Source organism: Chiloscyllium punctatum, chromosome 9 (genome assembly GCF_047496795.1).
Source record: "Chiloscyllium punctatum isolate Juve2018m chromosome 9, sChiPun1.3, whole genome shotgun sequence".
In the NCBI taxonomy this organism is placed as follows: Eukaryota; Metazoa; Chordata; class Chondrichthyes; order Orectolobiformes; family Hemiscylliidae; genus Chiloscyllium; species Chiloscyllium punctatum.
The window spans coordinates 18,395,262-18,421,022 of record NC_092747.1 but is presented as its reverse complement, the minus strand read 5'-3'; the positions used below and the strand labels follow the sequence as shown (position 1 = coordinate 18,421,022).

Sequence of the window (25,761 nt, the reverse complement as noted above, 5' to 3'; positions counted from 1 at the left end):
GGATTGTTTTATGAGCAAGTGTTAAGCAGGTTGACATTCTACTCGCTGGAGTTTAGAAGATTGAGAGGTGGTCTCATTGAAACATATAGGATTCTCAAGGACCTTCTGAGGAAGGGTCACTGGACTGGAAACATGATTTCTCTTCACAGATATTGCCAGACTTGCTGAGCTTTTCAGCAGTTTCTGTTTTATGATTTGTAAGCTTGACTGAGTAAATGCTGAGGGGATACTTCACTTCAAGGGAGACCCTAAGGCTAGAGGGCATAGTCTTAGAATTAAGGAACATCAATTTAAGACTGCGCTGAGGAGGAATTTCTTCTGAGGATTGAGTGAATGTCTTTGCAACTCCTTGCCTCAGAGCTGTGGGGAGCAGAGTTCTTGTCTATATTTAAGGTTTTGAGATAGATTCCTGACCAGTAGGGGAATCAAGGGTTGTGGAGAAAGGACAAGAAAGTAGAAGAGAAATGTCTGATCAGCCATTATCCTATTGAATGGCATAGCAGGTTTGAGAGGGGTCAAATGGCTTACTGTGGTCTTAAATTTGGCATTAATTGACATCCATTCAAGCAAGCAATTCTATAAAGGTAGTTGAGTTGGCTGGATCACCTGCTAGTTACACATTTGACGGGGAGGACAACATCCTATCAGCATTTTTTTCTGCAGATAATGTATGTTAGTGTTTCTCCTGTGCTGAGTATTCAGATTATTTTATACATGGATTCCTTTGGAAGTTTTTATGCAGGTGTAACTAGTTGCATGAAATTGGTATAATATTGTTATTGTAATGTATTTCAATTCACCATTGGATTGTCTGGTCGCTGGAGTTGTCATCTTGCTTTAATATCTTTTTGTGCCTTTCTGCATAGGCCCTTCAACTTCGTTGTCCTCTCATTCAAAGTACAGGAGTGACCGGCATGCCTTGTCACGTGGGAAGAAGAAGCCTGCTGAGGTTCGTCCATTGCAGACAAAAAGACATCAATTCTAATTTAGGCTTTAAAGATCTGGATTTTCCCTGCATGGAAAGAAGTTTTTTTTAAATTCCATATGCTTGCAGAAAAGTTTTTAGGCTTTCTCTTCAAAATGCAGGAAATGCAAATGCTATTCTTGTATTCCTAGGACATTAGCTTTTCTTGGGCAATTCTGGTAAAATTAAAATCATTATTCTGTCACTGAAGTCTTCGACAGTATCGTAATATGCCAAAAAACAGAGATTAGATTGCTGTATTGTTTTCATTGTGAAAGAAAATTCTAAGTTGTTTATCTTTGTTTAGCTCAAATATGAAGTCAAATATAAACATCTGATTCTCGTGGTTCCCATTTGGACTAGAGCTGGTCAGTGGGTTTGCAAGAATGTTGCTATGACATATTGAGTTGAATTGTGACCTTTTTTCATGAACTTGATTCGAATTCCATTTGTGTAGGAGTGCTTAAAAATGATAAAAGGATTCTTAAGAGTAGATGCAATAATAACCTATTCCTTGGTAGAAGTCAAAATGAGGGAACACTATACTTAAAATTAAAACCAAGAAATTCAGCAGTGAAGGGTGTTCACACGCAGTGCATAGTAATTTGGAGAATTATTTGGGAAAGAAAAGACCTATTGGACTCTACTTTGACCTTACTATTTTCTCCAGTTATCCACAGACCTGTCTCTCCAGCACATTGATTTTATTTTAGATTTCCAGCAACTGCAGTATTTTGCTTTTGTATGAGGGAAATTTTGCTAGCTAAGAGGAAACAATGTTGTAGAACAAATAATATTTCAGTTGTAGATTAGTGTTCTAATTCCATGGCAGAACAGGCCAAAGGGTTTCACTGGCCTTCTCTCTTTTCTAACGGCATCACTTTTTGTTTAAGGGGGATTGGCACAATTGTGCCTAAATCATTGTTATCCAATTTTCTTTTGGTTAAGGAATGAAGTTAGGACAAACCAAAACTTTTAGTAAATTAAGTTATCCATCAAGTTTATTAATCTGAATCTGATGTAGGCAAAGTTGATCTTTAAACAGCTGGAAAAAATGAATACTGCTGAAAAAGAACACTTCGTCAAAATATCTTGTCTTGCACTCATTGGAACATTGCTCAAGAATACAAATTCAAGGAGTAAATTGACATTTTATAGGGATGAGAGGAGAGTGCAGTTTGTTTGGCAAGTCCATTTGGACAGAGGTGTTGCCATGGAGAACGTGCCTCTTTACAGTCTTTCTGTGTGTTCTTTCAGTCTGGAAACAACAGGGTGCTGTATATTAATATGTAGCTTTCAGAATATGCAGATGCGCCACACTGAGCCTGACTGCCTATGTTAAATTGTTTGGCTGCATAATTCTTCACATGCAGAAAAGTTTGAGCATTTGAAGTAGAGACATTATGCTTTAAAATATATTGGCAGAGAGTTTCTAATTATTCTTGTTTTTGGGGGGAAAATGTGCACATTTATCTTTCCTTTTCATTCTTGTGATGTTCCTGGCTGAGATCACGAATTATCTATTCCAATAAATCTCTGCTTATCCTACTGTACTTTATCACTGTAACGTGTGTCCCAGATAGTTGTTAGTGCATTCTCTATGTGCGAATCTATGAATTTGAACCTGATTGTTACCATGGTATAGTAAATTACTACTGTACACTTTTTGTGACAATGTATTTTAATATTTGTTTTAAATATATATTATTGCTTTTGCTAGGTATTTAGGAAGGACCTCATCAGTGCCATGAAGATTCCAGACTCCCACCATGTGAACCAGGATGAATATTATCTCTTGGCTGATCAATGGAAGCAGGAATGGGAGAAAGGTGTTCAGGTTCCAGCCAGTCCAGAAACCATTCCAAATCCATCTGTTAGGTATCAGCTGCTTATTTTGCCCAAAAAGGATATGAGTCTCTTTCTATTCAATTATAACATGTATCTGGCAACTAACCAGTCAAAACTATAAACTGAGTAGGCATTTTACATTATTGTCTTCCCTTTAGTTTCTAGCTAACATTCTGTTGAAAGCACAGTAATAAAGGTACAGATCACCTATCGGTCAGGAAAGGTATGTGGCAGAGGAATATCTGAAGTGCAAAAAAAATGTACTTTTGTAATGTTAACCAGAACACTGAAGTTTAGGACTATAGCAATAGTTGGTACTTGTTCAAGGAGTTACTTTCATGGTGGAAGGAAGTATTGGATGGTGTGCCAGTATTCTGCCAATTGTTTTTAAATTTAAATAGTTCTAATGTAGTTATTGATGATTCATAGTTGAAAGCAAGATAGTATGAATTGAGAAGTTGAAGATTTAGAGGAATTACTGAATGTCCTGAAGTTGATGCTTGTGTCTTTATTCTGTCTTCTAATTTTGCTTATGCTACTTCCTGTTACCAGATTTGTCTATTCAACTTGAGCTCACTTTCTGCTTCTCATCATTTCTCCCAATTTATTTTAAACCAATCCCAACAGTGTCAGCAAGTCTCTCTGCAAGACCCAGTCCTGCTATGGTGCAATCTGTCTGTCTTGTACAGGTCCCACATACCCAGAATAAGTCTCAATACTTCAAATCTGATCCCCCTCCTTCCTACAGCAGCTCTCCAGACATGTGTTCAGTTGCTCATTCCCCCTGTACTCACCAGCATGTAGGGTAGTGATTAATCCTGAGATTCCAAATCTCGGGCCTTGCTTTTTAACCTCCTTTCCGGTGTCCCAAATATCTGCTTTCAGGACCTCCTGTCCCTCTTCTGTCTGTTATTGGTTTCGATGTCGAACCTAACTTTGGCTATTCACACTCCTTCAGAAGAATGCCTCCCTAGCACTAGGGTCTAGGATATTGCCCTGCTGCTGCTCTGCAATGTACAATCCGAAGTAGCATCTATACTACCAGTATCGACAATCGAAAGCCAGATGATGAGTCGGACCTTCTCAGGTCTACCAGCCTTTTTCGCTTAGGCTGACCAAAGTCATGCAATTTTCTGACTGTATGCTCCCAAACTCTAGTGTAGCAGCATCACTAATCATTATTCATGCAGTCCTCTGCCTTGTGAATGTGAGTTTTGAAACTTGGAATTAAAGTTTCTGCACGAGTGATACTCCTCACAGGTATGTTTGTCTAGGGCACATAGTTTATTTACAATATCTCATGTGCCACAGGGTTGACATATCACTTAGCCCTGCCAAGCCTTAACTTTGCAAACTATTTATTCTGAATCAAAAAACTTGCCATTTACTCACCAATTGGCTTCTTCCCCTTTTACCAAAGTGAGAACCAAATAGTGAGAGCAATGAAAATGTTGAGGGGGGAGGGGAGAGAAAAAGAATACCACCTTTTCCTCTTGCACTGCATGTTTGTGCATAATCCATACTAAGGAAGATAAAACAATATGCAGTCTGCAGTGCTTTGGTGTAAGGTTTTAACCCAAGGCCAAAGTTGGTCACCTTGTATTGTGGATGTATTCGATAGTAACAAATATTATTATCTTGAAGTCTTTCAGTTCCCTTTTATGCTTTTTGTCTGGAGCTGTTTCCATAGAAGCTGGAGTGTCTGCCTCCTTGAGAGGGAGGGAACAAGTTTCCTTTCAGTAATCTCCCAAAAGCTCTCAGAACTGCTGTTGACATTCTTGTTCTCGTGTGTGCTTTCAAGAGCATTCTTTTCTTTTTGTCAGTCTCTCTGTAGCCATGAATGTCATAATTTCTAGTACTTTGCACTTGTTAATATCCTCCTGAGACTGTCACAGTCAGCGTCTGGATTGTATGTCTCTTCACAAGCCCTTCCAATGCATTTGTAATTATCTTAGTTTGACTGACAGTGTTTCAATATAAAGGTTTAAATATATTCCTACACTGTTTAGAATACCTAGTGTAATGTGTTGTCTGAAGAGGAAAAATTAAAATTCTTATTTGGAATACAGCACTCTGCTTTTCCACTCCTACATAAATTCCATCATTCCATCTCTGTCACCACAAGTATCCCTTTTGTAATTAATGTTGGCTAATACTGCTTTGCTGATAGCAAAGAAAACACTGATTCAAAAATTTTGTTTTCATGAAAAAGTATATTTGCAAACTCACTGTATGTAAATTTGTGTATATATAGTTAATTTAAACTATTTGTTTGTGCCACATTTCGTATTGGAATGGTTACTTCTCACTGAATGAACTGAAATGCTGTAAACATTCTGGATGGATAAATCCATTCAAAGGTTGAATCCCTGGCCTATGCTTAATTAGGAGCTTGCACCTGAATTTTAATTGAGTGCAATAATTAACCTTTTCACTGGGATTGAAAGGGAAAATTGCCCCCTATTCTTGATTAGAGGAATTCAGTTCGGCTTTTGCGCTTTTTGATTGATTTAAAAATAGCTTTCTGTGAAGTTTTTAAGCATTTAATTCTTTCTTTTGTTTGGCTGTTTTAGGGTCATTGTGGAAAAGGTGAAGGAGACTTTGTTCACTAAACCACGGAAGTATATCCGCTGTTCTAACACTGAACCTTCAGACCCTGGATATGTTAACATCCTGGAACTGGCAGACACTGTGTGCCGTTACGACTTGGATGATGTGGACATTTATTGGTTACATGCAGCAAATGAAGAACTGAGGGAAATGGGTATGTATTTATTAAACACATTGGGGTGTAATTAATTTTTTCATTAACACTCTTGATCTGAAATTTCATTTTAAACTGGGCGGAACCAGAGCTGCTGCTTATTGGGCAACACAGTGACTCAGTGGTTAAGGCTGCTGCCTCAAAGCACCTGGGACCTGGGTTCAATTCCTCCCTTGGATGACTCTGTCTGTGTGAAATTTGCATGTTCTCCCCATGTCTGCATAGGTTTCCACTGGGTACTGTGGTTTCCTCGCTCACATTATAACTATGTGCAGGTTAGGTGGATTGGCCATGCTAAATTGTCCGTAGTGTCCAGGTATGTGCAGGCTAGGTGGGTTAGCCATGGTAAATGTGGGGATAGGGTAGGGGGCTGGGTCTGGGTGGGATACTCTTTGGAGAGTTGATGCAAAATTGATAGGTCAAATTGCCTGTTTCAGCAATATGGGGATTCTGTGAATAGTTTCTGGCAAGTTTACCATAAACTAAAGTGTTTGACAATTCCGCCTACTTATTTGTTCCAAGTTATTGGGTATTGTAGTTTTTTTTATGAAAAAGAGAAAATATCTTGCGTCTTATTAGATGGTAAATATTCAGCATGGAGTCCAGTTACAAGTGGAGTTCCGCAGGGATCAGTTCTGGGTCCTCTGCTGTTTGTAATTTTTATGAATGACTTAGATGAGGGAGTCGAAGGGTGGGTCAGTAAATTTGCAGATGATACAAAGATAGGTGGAGTCGTGGACAGTGAGGAGGGCTGTTGTCGGCTGCAGAGGGACTTAGATATGATGCAGAGCTGGGCTGAGGAGTGGCAGATGGAGTTCAACCCTGCCAAGTGTGAGGTTGTCCATTTTGGAAGAACAAATAAGAATGCGGAATACAGGGTTAATGGTAGGGTTCTTGGTCAGGTGGAGGAACAGAGGGATCTTGGGGTCTATGTACATAGATCTTTGAAGGTTGCCACTCAGGTGGATAGAGTTTGTAAGAAGGCCTATGGAGTATTATCGTTCATTAGCAGAGGGATTGAATTCAAGAGTCGTGAGGTGATGTTGCAGCTGTACAGGACTTTGGTTAGGCCACATTTGGAGTACTGTGTGCAGTTCTGGTCACCTCACTTTAGGAAAGATGTGGAAGCTTTGGAGAGGGTGCAGAGAAGATTTACCAGGATGTTGCCTGGAATGGAGAGTAGGTCGTACGAGGATAGGTTGAGAGTTCTCGGCCTTTTCTCGTTGGAACGGCGAAGGATGAGGGGTGACTTGATAGAGGTTTATAAGATGATCAGAGGAATAGATAGAGTAGACAGTCAGAAACTTTTTCCCCGGGTACAACAGTGTGTTACAAGGGGACATAAATTTAAGGTGAAGGGTGGAAGGTATAGGGGAGATGTCAGGGGTGGGTTCTTTACCCAGAGAGTGGTGGGGGCATGGAATGCGCTGCCCGTGGGAGTGGTAGAGTCAGATTCATTGGCGACCTTTAAGCGGCATTTGGATAGGTACATGGATGGGTGCTTAATCTAGGATAGAAGTTCGGCACAACATCGTGGGCCGAAGGGCCTGTTCTGTGCTGTATTGTTCTATGTTCTATGTTCTATTATTGAATAGTAAATACAAACTTTAGAAAATATCATAAAAGCATGGTAAAGTACTCAGACTGGAGTACACATTATTTAAGTGGTGCTGTTTCTGGTTTTTTTGAACATGTAACTTTCAACCTTTTTTTCCTCAATTGTGCTATTTGGATTGGAAAGTTAGATCATGACGTTAAGTGGAGGAATTTTTGGGGGGAAATCAGGTTATTTTGTTTTTCTTGAATGAATTGTGATCTTTTAATATGGGTCTGTGAACTAAAAAAAAATTGGAACTGCAATTTCTCCCGCAAACATTGCTAGTATTGTTTTGTTCATTTGCTTTCGTGGAACAATTTTACTGATCTGTAGGTCACTATAAACTGTAATATCAAATGAATAACTTTTTGAAATATAAAAGCATTGCTCACTAATTTCATACACTACTTGTGCTGAAATCAAACTTGCCCATAACATTAGCAGATGTTTTGTCTCTCTCAGCTTCATTACTTCTAGACTTGACTATTCCAACATTTTCCCCTGCTTGATTTCCCACAACCCATCCTTTGAGGTAATCCAATGCTCCGTTGTCTTTTTTACCTAAGTCTTAACTTGTACCCAGTCCTGTTCCTATGACTTGTGTTTACTGACCTACTTTTGGCTTTCTGTCAAGCAATACTTTGATTTAACAATTTTCTTCCTTATTTCAAAGTCCTTTGAAGAATTTGTCCTCTTTTTCTCCAGCCCCACAAGCCTCCAAAGTAGCTGTGCTGCTTTAATTCTGTCCTCTTTGAAACCACAGCTGCCTAGACTCTAAGCTTTGGGATACCCTCTAGCTCCTCCCTTGCTTTTTTTCCCCCTTTTGTTTTCAAAGGATGCTCACTATGACCCATCTCTTCAACTGAGCTTTTGCTCATCTGCCCTAATGTCACCTTCTGTGGCTCAGTGTAATCGTGTTTATAGTCCTGTTGTTAAGTGCTTTGAAACATTGTGTGATATTAAAGGTACTGTATAAAATTTCTTTCAACTGTAGTTTTGATTCCCTGTTTGGTTTAAAAAAATAATGAAACACCTGTGGGGCATTATCAATTTAAAACACAATTTGATAGTTGAACAGAACTTTATTTTACAAAACTGAAACTTGCTAAATTAAAATGTCTAGGCTAATAATACATCCCAGACTCTGCAGTGTCCCCTGATCACTAAAGGCCTTTACTATGCTGGTGAGTACCACGTGCTCTCTAGGGACAGCAGATATAACTGCGAAAGAGGGGCAGACAGTAAGGAATGACAAGTCCCTCTGCAGCCTGCTGCCTGCACCTGTTAATGGCCACCATGGCCAGGCCTACGAGCAGACCCATGAGAAGACCCTCCAACTTGACCGCCCTCTTTCTGCACCAGGTACCATCAGATCAGAAGCCTGCAGCTGAAGTGCAGCCAGAATTTAAGAAGCAGCCCCTATTAAAACACTTAAAAAAAGGCAGCAAATGGAAACATTCTATATGAAAAACCATTTCCTCCAGGCCACACAAATGCACTGTGTGAGTTTCCTCAATTGGTGATTGCATGGGATTGCTGCTTGCAGCACCATCCACTCCAGATCCCCAGTGGAAAAGGGGTAGGCCCTTTGTATAGGACCCTCCATTCGGGATTTCTGCTGCCAGAGGGCAAAATGTCAAACCAAGGCATATCCAAGCAGCAGACAAAGGTGAAGAAGTGGTGAGTGTGCAGGAATAGCTCATATAGAAAACTCATCCATGCCATTCTAAATTGCACAGGGTCTCCCTGATGTGGCTCAAATCAGGGTGCCATGTTCCAGGGGAGGATCCACTATGCAGGGCTCATGTCAAATTCAGGGCGAACACAGGACAGTTCATCCAAAAGTGTACTGTATGCCTAAGCCGCTTGATTTCACATGAGGTGTAGGGGCTGAGTACCTCATCCATCATACTCTGAGTGGCTCAAGTTGTGAATCGGACGTTGACTGCCCCCATGGTAGCTGCAATGGCATCATCTAATGCATCCCGTACTCTGGTCAACACAGCATCCCAAGTCCTCTCCTCTCCTCTGTCAACCAGCAGAAACCACAATGGCAGAGGAACCAGTTCCTGACCAGTGGCTGCCTGACGACAGCTGCCACTCTACAACAAGCAATTCCCCAAGAAGATCCAAAGGCATGTCCGCTGTGTGAATAGGAGCTGCATGTTGTTATTGAGGCTGCATACCTGACGGAAGAAATGTCATCAGGGCGCACCATCTTCGATGAGGCCTAATGTAAAGATATTGCTGCAGGGTCTGAAGGCAGAAAATTGCTATCTAGATGTGGAGGCACAGTCACATCTGCTCCTCAGCACAGACCGACTTTAGTCTTTTGTCCTCGCTGGCTGAGTTTATTGTGAATGCCACCAGCAGGTGGAGTAAGGAGTGCATTCGTGTAAACAGTTGCAATGCAACATCACTGACCACTAACTGAACAGTACTCTTCCAAGATGTTTTGTTTATCTGTCAAGCATGAGTGTGTAATTTTGCTGCAACTAATTTTTTTCAGTAGTGTGGTTTGCAGCAAATCTAGAATAATAAAACTAATTTGATTGTTTACCGACTTCATTTTTGCTTCTAAAACTAATGATCATCAAATCACTGCACATGGAATACATTGACATTAACCATACACTCTCAGACTAATTCTGAAGCCTGTCATGTTTAGCTGATGTCACCAGCCTTATCTGCAATATGCTGTGGCCATTTTGGCATTTGGAATAAAATTTCAGTTTTTATCTATGTATGCTGTCTGAGATTGTAGGACTTCAGAAAATTTAAACTTTAATAGGAGTAATATCTTAGTGGTTTCTTGTTGCTTGATGAATGGTACACAAAGATTCATCTAAGCAACATTAAAATCAATACTTTCCTTTTAAAATTGCTTTAATTTAGGATGTGGTTTGATCCACGAATGCACAATGGAGAAAACTATAGAAGCACTGGAGCGTCACTGCTATGAAAACATGAACCATGCCATTGAGACTGAGGAAGGGCTGGGAATTGAGTATGATGAAGATGTTATCTGTGATGTGTGTCGTTCCCCTGATAGTGAAGAGGGCAATGAGATGGTCTTCTGTGATCGATGTAATATCTGTGTCCATCAAGTAAGTTAAAACGTTAATTATACAAACAATATACCAAATCAAAAGTTACGATGTTCTCCATTTGATGTTTTGGTTACCTTTTCTTGCAGAATTACAAAGTTGCAACCATCTGCAGTGTTTGGGACTTTGCAGTATATACATTACCGTGGAACACATCTAAGTTTTCTCACTTACATAGGTTCGATTTCGTCTGTGGATTTCTGATTTCTGTTTGATCACTGGTAGCTAAGTGGCATTGGTTAAGTGTGTGTTGGAGTTAATGAGATTGCATTCTAGAATGAGCAAAGGTGATCTCTATTCCATATGAAAATGGGTGATGGATAGGGAAGCTGATCCATTTAAGAAAGCTAAATTAAATATAATTGTTTTAAGCTTTTGTAGTTAGAATTCAAGGAATGGATCTATAAATTTTTTTAATTTTAATTTAGTTATTGGGTAGTGAGCATTGCTGACAAGACCAGCTCATAACTATTCATAGCTAGTTACCCTGACAGTCTTAAATGGTATATTTTCAAAAGTGCATTTCGAAGAGTAGTTTAAGAAGTAATAACATTTAATGGGGGACTGGAGTTGTGAATATGCAGAGTAGTTGAAGTTAGTTGTTTTATCTTTCCTAAAGTCTGATTTCTTTGTGACCTTTCATCCAAGTCTTTCATTCACAGACTCCAAACTCTCAAACTACCAAAGTTCCAGGCATTGTTATTGATCTCTGAATTACAAGCTTAGTAGAATAGCTGCATATCATACTCATATTTTTCAAATCTCAAATAATAATCATAAGGAGTCAGGCATTAATTGCCAAAATTTTAAAGTCAAATGGACTTCTGACCTTGCTTTCCACTGACTAGCGGGATACTACAGGCTCTGCAAGCTCTTCTTTCTATTTTGTTTAAATTTACGAATTAAAAGTTTATCTCAATATTGCAATCTCTGAACTTGTAGAATGGTAAGGTCCTAGGGAGTGTTGCTGAGCAAAGAGACCTTGGAGTGCAGGTTCATAGCTCCTTGAATGTGGAGTCGCAGGTAGATGGGATAGTGAAGAAGGCATTTGGTATGCTTTCCTTTATTGGTCAGACTATAGAGTACAGGAGTTGGGAGGTGATGTTGCAGCTGTACAGAACATTGGTTAGGCCACTGTTGGAATATTGCATGCAATTCTGGTCTCCTTCCTATCGGAAAGATGTTGTGAAACTTGAAAGGCTTCAGAAAAGATTTACAAGGATGTTGCCAGGGTTGGAAGATTTGAGCTACAGGGAGAGGCTGAACAGGCTGGGGCTGTTTTCCCTGGAGCGTTGCAGGCTGAGGGGTGACCTTATAGAGGTTTACAAAATTATGAGGGGCATGGAAGGATAAATAGACAGTCTTTTCCCTGGGGTCGGGGAGTCCAGAACTAGAGGGCATAGGTTTAGGGTGAGAGGGGAAAGATATAAAAGAGACCGAAGGGGCAACTTTTTCACGCAGAGGGTGGTGCATGTACGGAATGAGCTGCCAGAGGATGTGTTGGAGGCTGGTGCAATTGCAACATTTAAAAGGCATTTGGAAGGGTATATGAATAGGAAGGGTTTGGAGGGATATGGGCCGGGTGCTGGCAGGTGGGACTAGATTGGGTTGGGATATCTGGTTGGCATGGACGGGTTGGACCGAAGGGTCTGTTTCCATACTGTACATCTCTATGTTAATGATCTGTATTTTCCCTGAGCTTACAGAAGTTTCTTTTGTTGAGTTCAGTAACATAGAGGGCTGAAGGGCCTGTACTGTGCTGTAATGTTAAATTTAAATGGTCACCTTTTTACAGTTCCTTTGCCAATAAATTTCAAAAGCTAGTTTGGTGAAATGAATAGTAACAGAAGCAATAGAATTGCCAACATACTATGACTGAACTCAAAACTATTGGAAGTGTAACATCCAAGTCTGATCCTGTAAAGTCCTGTGTGACAACTTCTTTAAAAGCGTTTACTGAAATTTTAATGCTTAGCCTTTTTTTTTTCTCTAACTGGTATAGACTTGGTGGCAAATGTTTCAAATGGGGGTATAGTTCGGTACTTTTGCTGAATGATGAATCAATGAAAACTGGATGCACAAGAAAGGTTTGGAGGTGGACAGAATTGTGGAGTTATGTCGGGCTGGTGGAAGTAGGGAAGTCCCAGGTCACTAGTAGGCTTTGAATAGGAGGTTAAAAATTGTTTAAAATTGATGCTAACTGATATTATGTGCAGGTTAGAATTATTTAATGATCTTTTACTTGGGGTTCATCTGTTTGGTATGTTTGGCCCTGATGAGGGGCTCTTGCCCAAAACATCGATTCTCCTGTTCCTCAGATACTGGCTAACCTGCTGTGCTTTTTCAGCACCCCACTCTCAACTCTGATCTCCAGCATCTGCAGTTCTCACTTACTACTGTTTGGTATGTTTGTTCATCTTGGCCTCTTGAGAGGAAACCATTTAAAGATGTTTTTATTCATTCATGGGAGACTCACTGGCAAGATTAATCATAATTGCTGTTGAGAAGGTGTTGTTTTTAATTTGTTTATGACATGTGTTGCTGGATAAGCCAGCGCATATTGCACATACATCATTGCCCTGGAGAAGGTAGTGATGAGATAGCACCTTGAACCGTTGCAGTGTTTGAATGTAGGGACACCCACAGAGCAATTAAGAAGCAGATTCCAAGATTTTAATCCAGTAACAGTAAAGAAATTAGGGCATATGTCTCACCCATGATGCTGTATGTCTTAAAGGGGAACTTTAGTGGTGGTTTCATTGCTATGGTGTGTTTTATAGTACACAGCTCAAACAGATCCTTCGATCCAGCGTGTCCACACTGACCAGATATCTAAACTGATCTGGTCCCATTTGGCCCATATTCTTCTCAACCCTTCCCGTTTTATATACCCATCCAGATGCTTTTTTAAAATGTTGTAATTGTACCAGCCTCAACCACTTGCTCTGGCAGCTTGTTCCATACACACACCACCCTTTCCATGAAAAATTTGCCCTTCAAGTCTCTTTTAAATCTTTCCTCTCTCATCTTAAAGTTTTGGACTTCCCTACCCTAGGAAAAAGACTGTGACTTTTCACCCGATTCATGTTCCTCGCGGTTTTATAAACCTCTCTAAAGTCACCCCTCTGCTTTCAATGCTTGATAGGTGAAAGAAAGCTCCAGTCTATTCATCCTCTCCCTATTGCTGGAATCCTCCAATTCTGGCCACATCTTTGTAAATTTTTTCTGAACTTTTTCAAGTTCAGCAACATCTATGCTATAGCAGGGAGACTAGAATTGAATGCAGTATTCTAAAAGTGGCCTCATTACTTGGTTAGTATCTCTCCCATCTGTGGTTCCATACAGATGACCTTGCTGGCCTTTATTCTCTTGTGGGTTACTCTTCGGTCGTTAATGTACTTGTAGATTCTCTTTGGATTCTCCTTAACCACACTTGCCAAAAATATCTCATGCACCCTTTTTTTGCCCTCCATGATTTCCCTCTTTAAGTACACTTCTACTTCCTTTTGTACTTCTCCGGAATTCACTCAATCCCAGTTGTCTATATCTGACACATCTCCTTTTTCTTGACCAGAGCCCTAATTCCTTTAGTTGTCCTACGTTTGCTGCACCTACAGGCCTTGCCCTTCGCACTAACAGGAACATACTGTCTCTGAACTCTTGTTCCCTCCTTTTTAAAGACCTCTCACTTCCCAACTATCCCTTCACCTGCAAATAACCTCTCTCAATCAACTTGTGAAAGTTCTTGCCTCATACTGTCAAAATTGGCCTTACCCCAGTTTAAACTTCACCTTCTAGATCAGGTCTATCCTTTTCCATAACTATATATTTTTTAATTGTTTTGAATATTTTATGCCTTTGACATCAGGTATTGATGTGGATCTATCTTGAATCACAAATATGAACATTTAACTCATGCTTGTTCGTTGAATTTTGTTGATCAATATATATTCTTCCAAATTTCTTTTGCATTCAGGCATGTTATGGGATATTGAAAGTGCCTGAAGGTAGCTGGCTGTGTCGCACTTGTGTACTTGGAATTTATCCTCAGTGTCTTCTGTGTCCAAAGCAAGGTGGAGCAATGAAAGCTACACGTGCTGGGACCAACTGGGCACACGTAAGCTGTGCTTTGTGGATACCTGAGGTAAAAAGTGCACTTATGGATTTGTTTTTTTTTCCAGAAATCTATCCTTTATTCCTTTTTTTTTCTTTGCCTTATGTACTTGCACAGTGAAAACAATACTGCAGCTTAATCTTGGGTTTTTGGCATTTTACGATACAGCAGAATGTTTGGCAAGCTATAGAAGACTTCAGGACTAATATTGACTAATTGAATCTGATCTCAAGCCAACTAACATGTTGAATTTTTAGAAATGTAAACATGACTTTATTTTCACATTAAATCTATATTTGATTGAAGAAGGATTTTAAATAGTGCATTTTGGCTGTTTCGCCTTATCTAAATTCAAATGTCTGTTGCAGTCCTTGCAAGGTGTTTTTTATATTGTGTTTGTTCTGCTGGCTTTGCATACGGGGTCTTTTTAAATTCGTCAGTAGTTGTTTCAGTGTAGTAGTAGGTTTGTGGGCTGCTATGATGCCTTCAGGGCCAGAGTACTCTGAGGGTCATCTCTGAAATTTCTTTGTATGGTAGGGTGACTAGCGTTTCTGGATATGTTATGCCTTCCTATTTAGTTCTGTTATGCAGGAATCAGTGGACTGCACATATGTCAGGGTGGTTGTGTCAGGACACTATTCAAACAAGCCATAACATACTGCAGCACCCCAGAACTATGAGCGGCCAAGGATAAACACCTGTACAATGTATTCAGGAACAATGGTTACCCAGTGAGTGCAGTCCACCGATTTCCTGTACAATGGACCTAAACTGGAAGACACCACACACCCCAGAGATCCTAGTCACCCTACCATACGTCAAAGACATTTCAGAGGTGACCAGCAGACTACTCCAGTCTTTAGGCATCATGGTGGCCTACAAACCTAACACATTAAATAACAACTGATGAATTTAAAGGACCCCCTACCAACAGCCAGCAGGCTGAACGTAATATACAAAATACCCTGCAAGATCTGCAACAAACATTACATTGGATAAACCAGCAGGAAGGTAGCCACCAAAAGACATGACCAACTATCACTGGTACCCATACACAGATGAAGAGGGACTCTGGTTTGACTGGGGCAAGCTAAACAAGGACACTTGCAGGAATTCCTAGAGACCTGACATTCAAACCAGAACTTTATTAACAAACATACATGTTTGGATTCCATTAACCAACCTCTCAGAAACTGAAGCGGAAATGATATCACCCAGAACAACAAACCAAGGCACCAACAGAGAAAACCGGATAGAACATCAAAGCTTCATCAGAGGCTCACTGATGTTACTCTGTATGGTGACGAAACATCTGCAAACAAACCCACCAGTTCAGTGAGCAAACCGATAATCTGATCCACAACCTGAGCTACAAATCTTCTCCAAGATCTCAAAGACTTGGTTGTGTTTTGAGGGTTGAGATTAATTAATTGAGTTCAATTCACACATTATAGTAATTCTGCTGTGGAAACAAAAACATTACAAGCCAACAAGTGTTTGTTTATTGTTCAGCTTTGACAAAATATCTTGGAATTTTGGCAACAAGTGTCCACTGAATAAAATTAAATATTAGAATTATCTTTCCACAGCAAAATTATTTTCATCAAAGTTTAGGTTTTAAAACATTTTTATGGCTATTGACCCCAAATTCTATTTTTGAGAATTCCCACTCAAAATAGTGGTTGTTAGAAAAGTGTAATTATTGAGGACCCTGCTAACAATAGGTCTGAATGCATACCACTTTCTGAAAAAGATAAATAGCTTCTTTCAAAATGCAGCAAACCTACTAGAGCTGCCCATAAATTGAGTCTAATCAGAATTAAATTTTTGACTTTCTATTTGCACCTTTGGGGAAATGCTCTAACTGTATATTTATATGTAATCACAGGTCAGCATTGCCTGCCCTGAAAGAATGGAACCAATTACAAAGGTGTCTCACATTCCGCCAAGCCGATGGTCATTAGTCTGCAGCCTTTGCAAATTAAAGACTGGTGCCTGCATTCAGGTATGCCTTTCCTGTGAAATTTAGGTTAAGGGGCTTGATAAATAGTTATGTTGCATTCTTTCTTTCTAAATGGAAAGAGGCTAATGGTCCTCTATATTTTTCATATGTACATATTCTACCCACTGTGCTGTTGATCCTGACCGCTTTGATAAAGTATCTTTTGCTGAATTTCCAGAAATTAACTAAGGATTTGTATCAGGGAACTGATCATATGTTATTGCCAAAATGTAGTCCAGTATGTTCTCAGTTGACGAGTGACTTCAGGTAAGTGATTTATTTATAAAGGCAAGTGGCACAGAAATTGCTTACGAGCAGGACCCTGGAATCCATATGGTTAGCTGTTATTTGCAGTTGGAATTAATTCCCTGTTTAGAAATCATTAAATTGGTTTCATTGTAACCCTCTATTATACTTTTTTTGTTTAAACAAGCTCTGTAATATCAGTGATAAGTATTGATTTAGCACCACAAATTGAAAGCTATTTTTCTTTCACTGGCAAGTCCAGCGTTTGTTGCTTGTCCCTAGTTGCACTTGTTAGGCCATTCACAGATAGTTGAGAGTCGATCACATGGCTGTGGATCTGAAGTAACTGTAAGCTAGACCAGGTAGAAACAGACTTCCTTTCCTAAAAGGCAATAATGAGCCAAATGGTTTTTAAACAATCATTTACTAATACAATGAAGCTAGGTTTCAATTCTAGATTTTATTAATCAAGTTTAAATTCTACCAGCTGCAATGATCAGATTTGAGCTCACATCCCAGGTTATTTGGTCTGGGCCTCCAGATTATAAGATCAGTGTCACCGCCACTGTACCACAAGCTTCCTGTACTGTGTATTCAGTGGACAAACCATTTTTTTGCACCCAAGATTTCTGGCAGTTAAATTAATGAACACTTCTGCCATTCCTACTGTTGACAGTTGTCATGGTCATTTAGCTTTGTATTCCTGAGTTTAAATTCCACCAATTGTTCTGGTGGGATTTGAACCTATACTACACCTTTCATCACCACTACAATGTTAGCTTGTGTTCTTTTAGGGTTTCTAGGTTTGTGACATTACCACTTCATTGTCTCCCAATAAAAGCAGTGTTCTGCAGCAAAATTACATATGAACTGGTCGGGATCTTTTGGTAGAGAGAGGCGAAAGCAACACATTTTACTTTCACCATGGCTATCCTGTTCCTTTCATAAAGCTGTTGCAGTAGTACAAGTGATTTCTACTAGTTTCATGTGGTCTAAATTTTCCCCATTATTGCAGTGGGATTTGAAGATGTGGGTGATTTTAAAGTCCAAAATACTGACACGTGGTTCTAACCTTTTTAAATACGAGTGTTTGAATCTTTCTTTGTTAGCAGATTCCTTTCAGATTTAGAACAATGCCTGTATTTCTTTTCATAATTCAAGAATTTTCTAATTGTGCAATTGATTGTAATCTTAAAGCGCCTTTTCATGGATAAAAATGTTTAGAGTTAAAATGTACAATTGAGAAATGTAAAAACTGTTGTGGATAAATGCTTTTATATACTGGAGTCTGTATGTGTATTGTGAATGGTATGACAACTGGCTGATTAACAGTCTCCTGTGCTGTAAACCACTCTGATTCAAACTATTTAACACTAGTTCTTGGAGTGTGTAATTTTAATTAATTTTTTGTACTCTCTCTCTTATTAATCCTCAGTGTTCAGTAAAGAGCTGCATCACAGCCTTTCATGTAACTTGTGCTTTTGAGCATAGTCTGGAGATGAAGACTATCTTGGATGATGGTGATGAGGTAAAGTTCAAGTCTTACTGTCTCAAGCACAGCAAAAATAGACAGAACCAAGAAGGTGACTCTGAACAAAATGCAAAAATACATGAGCAGAAACAGAAACAGACTGAAACAGAGAAGAAAGGTTTGCGTGCACAGAAGCTTCAGGAGCTAGAAGAAGAATTTTACACTTTGGTAAAGGTTGCTGATGTGGCTAGTGAACTGCATCTCTCTGAGCAGGTGGTAGAATATATTTTTGAGTACTGGAAGCTAAAGAGAAAAAGTAATTTCAGTAAACCGCTGTTGCCTCCAAAGGAAGGTGAAGAAAATTGTTTGAGTCAACACAAGGAGGATCAGATCCATTCCAGAATGAAGATGTTCATGCATCTACGCCAAGACTTAGAAAGGGTTTGTGTTTTTTTTTGTTTCCTATCTCTATTATAATAAAGCAGTAAGGTGTGGGTTACAAATAACTTGGAAAGAATGTTAAAAATTGAAATGCTGCTCATTCTTTTCAGGTGAGGAACCTTTGCTACATGGTGAGCAGAAGAGAGAAATTGAAGTTGTCACAGAGTAAAGTGCAAGAGCAACTTTTCAATTTGCATATCCAGTTAATGAATCAGCAAATTGCTGCTGGTAAGTTGTACACAAATATTTCCTGTGCATTTAGTTTCTATTCTGCTGACCCTTGTAATATTAAAGTGTTGCTGAATTGGATGGGTTTACTTTCCATTCACCGAATGAAGGCGCCACTGGCTAAGTCAGCATTTATGGCCCATCCCTAACTGCCCACAGGGTATCCACAATACTGTGAATCAGGAATCGCATATAAGCAAGACCAGATAAGGATGACAGTTTCCTTCCCTTCAAGGATATTAGTGAACCAAATGGCTTTTTTTTTCTATCAATCAATACTGGACTTTCATCATTAGACTGTTAATTTCAGAATTTTACTTGAATCCAAATTCCACCCTCTGCCAAAACTGATTTGAACCTGGGTCCCCAAATCATTTACCAGGGTTTCTGGATTAATGGTCTTGCAATCATATGATTGGGCTATTGCCTCCCGTTAACCTACACTTATTGACTGGGGATTCCTTAAACCTTGTTATTTTGAATGTTATAACAGTATCAGAAAAAAGGCTGATGCTTTTCAAAAAGGAGGAGTCAGATCGATAGCTCTTGAGAAGGATTGAAGCATATTGAGATAGAAGTAACACTGCTTGATGAGGAAGAAAGTTCCTTAAGCTAGGGACTGTACTTAGTCTCTCATTATACTGATTTGAGAATTTATGACTTGTCATTTTATTGTCGCTGGGTTAAAATCTTGATGCTTCCTGTTCAGCAGCATATAGCAACAGGCAGCTGCGTTTCGAGAAATGCTGACCACTATCTTTTTTTTAGTGAAAAGTAGAAATGGATGATGAAAGTAGAGGTTCATGATATTAATACTAAGACCCTGGGTAGAGTAGATCATTATTGTGACAGACCAAGTAATGTTGTCTCTCTCAAGAATTTTGCCTTTTGTAGTCATAGATTCACACAGAACAGAAGCAGACCCTTTAGTCCCACTCGTCTGCGCTGACCAAACATCCTAATCTGACTAGTCCCATTTGCCAGCATTTGGCCCCTATCCCTCTAAACCCTATCCAATCATGTAACTATCCAGATGCCTTTTAACTGTTAGAATCTTAACTGCCTTCACCACTTCCTCTGGCAGCTCAATCCAAACACACCACTCTCTCTGCACAAAACAGTTACACCTCCATTCCCTTTTTAAATCATTCCCAACTCACCTTAAACCTATGCCATCTATTTTTGGACTCTCCTAACTTAGGGAAAAGACGTTGGGTATTCATCCTATCCAAGCCCCTCATGATTTAATAAATCTCTATAAGGTCACCCCTCAGCCTTTGACACTCCAGGGAAAATAGCTCCAGCCTATTCAGTCGCTTGCTATAACTCAAACCCTGCAGTCTCAGCAATATCCTTGTACATCTTTTCTGCATCCTCTTGATTTAAAAACATTTTTTGATTCACTGACAGTGTCCTCAAATTTCCTTAATCTACATTATAACTTCAATTCATTTATATTCAACTTTGAGTTAACTTTTTCTTTTCCTTTCAATTTCTTTTCAAATGTTTGAATTCCTGAATTTCCTTCATAATGCTTGCCCTTGTGTATTTATTATGCTTATCATCCCTTGTTCTTGCATGTGTAAGAATCTATTCTTGTCACAATTTTGACAGCAACTTGTACACCATATGCTGTTGTTCCTGAAATACTTAAGCCTGTTCAAGAGTCTGAAGTTGGTTAATCTTGCATGCCTACAGTCAGTAACCCATTGGATTCAAATGTCACATTAACATTTTCTCATCCCAATTTCAAATTTTTATTGTCTACATATGAACAAGAAATAAGAGTAGCCATTCTGCCCCTCAACTCTGCTCCACGACAAGGTCAAATCATTGATACCACAGCTGATCTGACTGAAACCTCAAATCTACATTTCACCTGCCCTGAACCTTTCAACTCCTTGCTTCTTGTGTGCAGCATCTTGGCAAAGAGGGTTTTACAACAAGGCTGATTTCCTTTTATGGGTTTACACAGTTTAGATAGAGTCATCCTTCCCTGCAAGCAATTTTTCCCCTTTGTTTTTTAGCACAAGTTAATCTGACCTTACCTTGTGGTTCCTAACCTTTTGCTGCATAAGGAAGTACTTCCTCATATTTTTTTTTTGGTTCTTTTACCATTTACCCTTTTTTAAATTGTATCCTCTGGTTCTCAGCCCTTCTGCAAATTCAAATTGTTTTCCCAAGTACTCAGTCCAAACCCCTCATGATAAAGCTTTTCAAAATCACCCCACCCTTCCCTCAATTATCTGCTGCATTTGATCTAGCAGCAGGACTTTTCTAATCCTTCTTTATAAATTCCTAGCTAATTCAGATAAATTTCCATCTTTGTCAAGCAAGATGTCTGAAAGTATAGGTGCAAAGATATGTGAAAAGTACTCTTTTATTGCCTCAGCCATGCCCTCTGCTTTCGTCTGTAAAGAACCATTTTGATTCCTAATAAGCCAGATTTCTCCTTTTTATCTGCCTTTTTTTCACTACGTATATGCCTAGAGATTCCTTTTGTACCTAAGTTGCCTATCCTAATAATTGGAGTCTATAGAATATGCTCTGTATCGTAGTATTTCTTGGCTCGAGCTAAATAAGATTCTTCCGTGACTGCTGATACCCTTGTACTAATCTCTTTTGACATAGATCATGATAGAAGATCATAGAATCCCTACAGTGTGGAAACAGGCCACTTTGGTCCACCAAATCCACACTGACCCTCCGAAGAGTAACCCACCCAGACCCATTCTCCTACCTTATTACTCTACATTCACCCCTGCCTAATGTGCCTAACCTACACATCCCTGAACACTGTGGGCAATTTAGCATGGCTGATTCACCTTACCTGCACATCTTTGCATTATGGGAGGAAGTCCACGCAGACATGGGGAGAATGTGCAAACTCCAGGCAGACAGTCACCAGAGGCTGGAATTGACCCCCCACTCTGGTGCTGAGGCAGCAGTGCTAACCACTGAGCCATCGTGCTGTTACTCCATTTTACCTTATTACTCAACATCTTGATCTGGTGCTTTTTTGTTTTTGTGAACTAAGTCTCTCTTTCCACCACATGTTTCCACTTGACTATCTGTAGTTGTAACTCATTAACCTTATTTATCATGTTACATTTGCGAATATGCACAGCAAAAGCAACTTTGACTTCACTGAATTCACTCTTAACTGTACGTATTTTTAAGGCACAACTATTTCTCATTCACCTGCTTGTTCTCTTGCAATTCTTTGTAACTCATTCTCTCTCTCTCGCGCGTGCGCACACCCACCCCCATCTCCCTTTTCCAAGTTACTTTAAATTTTGGGATTGAGGGGAAAGGGGAATGCATTTGCTATTTGAGCTTACACCTTTTCTCTTCTTTTTAAGGGCTTCCTTTGACCTTACCGCGAGAAGGACTGATGTTCCATGACCCTCCAAGAATCACAATAAAACTAAAAACAGCTACAAAACCCTCGCAAAGTGTCAACAATGATGCGACCACTACTGCCAATGGTCCACTGTCCCTAAACATTGATGGCAGTTTGTACAGTAAAAACAATTTGGCAACGCCACAAGGCTCACGAACTAGTGAAAAAAAGTTACAGTCCAATCACTGGCTGAAACCTGATGATAGAAGCAATGGACTGTTGCTGACTGGTAGTCGCCATAAGCAGAACGTTCAAGCAGGTAGCTCACTGCTATCCCCCGAATGTCACATGCAGCAGACATCTGGCAAGCCATCCACGCTTCACATAACACTACGTGGACAATCAGCTGATGCCAATGGAAAGATGCGAGACAACAATAATCCAGGGTTACTTAAATCAAATGGCCTAAGGGGAAGGTCAGGCATTATTATTCAGAGAGACTGTTCCAGTCAAACCTCCTATGACAAAGTGGCAACTCTTAAAAATCATTTTGCCAACCAGGGCACTTTCAGAAAATCAAAGTTGGGGGAATTTGGTCAGCCTTGCAAGGACCGATTGGACAGTTTAATGAGGACTTCACAAGACTTTCAAAACTGTGAAAAGCCTTTAAAAAGGGGGTCGGCCAAAGATCGCCTGTGGAGTAAGCAGCTTTCTGAGCACCAGACAACGGCAGCGTACCAGGATAATGATGGCTACTGCCCTGATGTTGAATTGAGTGACTCTGAGACTGAAACTGACATTCGGCAGGAAAGGAGCAGGCTACGGAAAAGAAATTCTGAAGAAAATCCGAACCAAGACTATGGGAGAGATTCCCGGTCACGGCAACACAAGGACAGCAGAACTAGGTTAAACATGCTTTGTCACATTAATTCAGTACAGAGGTGATCAATACTTGAATGACTGAGGACATTGTGCTAAATGTAATTGAGCCAATATTAGTCCTTTTTATATATATATATATATATAGCTCTGTATGGGCAGCAATATTTGAATTTGCTGTAGATTACACTCCAGAATGATCTGCCCCTGAATAGAGATGAATAACAAGTGTATTTCTATCAATGTTTTTAAAGATGCAAGTTTTACTTTAAATGCCTTAAGGTGGTCTTGGGGCATGATAACAATTGAACTATTAAGGAACATTTTAATTGTTTTCCTGGTGACTGGCGTTGTTTTATTATTGCAGCATGTTCTTGGACACATCCAGCTGCACTGAAAGTTTCTTTTGTTTATCTTGTGGGGGGTGGGAACATATTAACTACTAATTGCCTCCAAAAAAGTAGAAGTTTTCCCAGACTGTAGTCACCTTAGCTTGGTGTTTTATAATTGCGAAACTCATAGAAAGTATATGTACTCCATGAAAAGTTTGCATTGCTGCCAATTTTTTTTTTTAAAAAGTTATTGTTCTGTCTAGGTCTATTGTTGGCCATCATCTAGGCCACTGATTTTTGAATTTAAAGTCACAATGCGATTCTTCTTTCTCCACCCCCCTCCCCCCGGACGCCGCCAACCTCCCAGCTTATCCATGCCTCTTCCTACTATCATTTTCCCCTCCCCAGAACGAACCACCTTGTGTGGCTCTGCAGTGACCTCAGCTCTTTCCAGTTACAGCCAATTATAAATTTCAGTTTCTCAATGTACAGCAGAATCTCATGTTCTACTTAAAATACTCAGTTAGATTTTCATAGCCTGATTGTTTTAGACTAACATAGTAGTTACAGTGAACTGCTGTCCAGTCCAGGAAACTAGGGAGGGAAAATGAGGAGAATGTGAAAACTTAATTTATTTTGCTAAGGAGAGGAAGCACTTGTTTTTTTTATATTACAACATACACAGGTTTAGAGTGTCTTTATATTGGAGAAGATTAATTGATGCATCAATGCCACATCTGACCTAATATCCAAAGGTCAATCCATACAATTCCTGCTGCCATACTTCAAGTTAACTAAATGGAAAATTACCTCACATTTGCGGCTTTCCATAATTTTTTTTCAATGTGAGTCCTATTAGTCATTAGTGTTATGTTTTGTTAATGTTTGCAGCTATTTGTTTAATGTCATTGTACTTTATTTCTAGTTTTTCTAATGTTACAACAAAGAATATAGTTTGCCTCAGTTATTCATTTAAATGTAAACAGGGAAGACCAAGATTTGCCACTGTCCAGTTCTTCTATCAGTATTTGTATTTGACCCACGCAACCAAAAGTTTGGAGTTTTACCAAAAAAGTACATGAGAAAGCATGATAGTAAGTAAGTGTAATATTCTTTATTACTGATGCTAGAAAATACTAACTTAGTTCTACTGTTTTAAGCACTAAAATAGTGAATTTGCACAAGGCATTATATAATCCAGAATAGTTTAAATGCACCCACCCACCTATTGCAATGTGTTGTAAAATATGTTTCTAGTTTGAAAAAGATAATTCAAGCCACAAGTTTCATTCTATTCATGTTCTATTCAAGCACCAAACATTTGTTTTGCTGTTTGTCTCTTCTAGACATCTCTTCTGGGTGTATGGAACTTTGCGAAATGGGGTGCAGGGTTACTAATGTCTCTCAAAAAATCCTTCCTCCATCTTGACCTTGAGATTTCTGACAAACATCCACCCAGCAACTTTTCCCCTCTCTTTCTGCCATTGACCCCTGCCCCCAGTCCTTTATTCCTGTTTGATATTTGTTCAGTTTAATGTTCTGTAATTTCTTTCAAAGTTTTATAGTTGTACTTTCATTTTTGGCATTTCATGGGATAAAGGGAAGCAATAGTTCCCTTTTATAAATAGCGGGTTTTAGGTGCTCTGAGCAGCAGAAGCCATCGTGTAACTTTTGCTCCCTCTGCCTCTGGTGAATAATATGCATGAAATGTTTTGTGGTGCTACCAGAACAGATTCTGCTGCAAATTAACACCATAAAGCTCTTGGTGTTGTTTCTTGCCTTGGGTTGAGGCATTTTTTTTTATTTTTGAGGAAAACTTTGCATCCTTCTTTAGAAGTGAAGGATAGCCTAAAATGTTGTTGTTTTAAAACACATCATTCGGAGTAATGGGAGAAAGGAAAGAAAACGGGCTTGTCCTTAAGACATGTATTATAGTTCATGTGTTCAGATACACTGATAATCGTCTTTAAGTATGAATCTTTGTTTCCTAAATTGTGTTTGTATTTTCAGTTGTTTTATATATTGAAACTTCTGGAGTTTTGTCACTGACATTTTCCAGAGCATCCTCTTTTACAGGTAGTTTTCTGATTAAAAAAAGATTAGATAAAATGTTCTTGTAATTATTTATTTGAGGTATTTGTTCTAACTGCATTATAATTCTTGGACACAAGACCTGAAAGAGCAGTTGAAATAAAGCTAACATTAAGCTAATGGTCTTCAGAGCAGCAGTATTATCTACCCTTCAGTGTGCATAGGAGACATAGACAATGCACAGCAGACGTCTTGAACCCCTAGAAAAATATCACCAGCAACATCTCTGCTAAATCCAATATCAGCATGTTTCAAGCTGATTAGCCTCAGCATTGAGGCAACGGTTACTGACAAATCACTTTTTGTGTGGGTGACATAATTTGCATGCCTGACA

General features: G+C 39.3%; 1 protein-coding gene across 5 annotated transcripts in view; it reads left to right on the top strand.

Moving 5' to 3' along the window:
* jade3 (jade family PHD finger 3) overlaps positions 1 to 24,404 on the top strand; it is a 56,227-nt gene extending 31,823 nt beyond the window's left edge. For all 5 annotated transcript variants that reach the window (XM_072576955.1, XM_072576952.1, XM_072576954.1 and 2 more), the window contains 9 exons: positions 867 to 949; positions 2,685 to 2,842; positions 5,386 to 5,576; positions 10,069 to 10,280; positions 14,257 to 14,424; positions 16,283 to 16,399; positions 18,078 to 18,554; positions 18,665 to 18,782; positions 22,145 to 24,404. In XM_072576955.1, coding sequence (XP_072433056.1) covers positions 867 to 949; positions 2,685 to 2,842; positions 5,386 to 5,576; positions 10,069 to 10,280; positions 14,257 to 14,424; positions 16,283 to 16,399; positions 18,078 to 18,554; positions 18,665 to 18,782; positions 22,145 to 23,070 — 2,450 coding nt within the window. In that variant the 3' untranslated portion in view covers positions 23,071 to 24,404. The remainder of the gene's footprint in view (positions 1 to 866; positions 950 to 2,684; positions 2,843 to 5,385; positions 5,577 to 10,068; positions 10,281 to 14,256; positions 14,425 to 16,282; positions 16,400 to 18,077; positions 18,555 to 18,664; positions 18,783 to 22,144) is intronic.
* Positions 24,405 to 25,761: the final 1,357 nt, after the last annotated feature.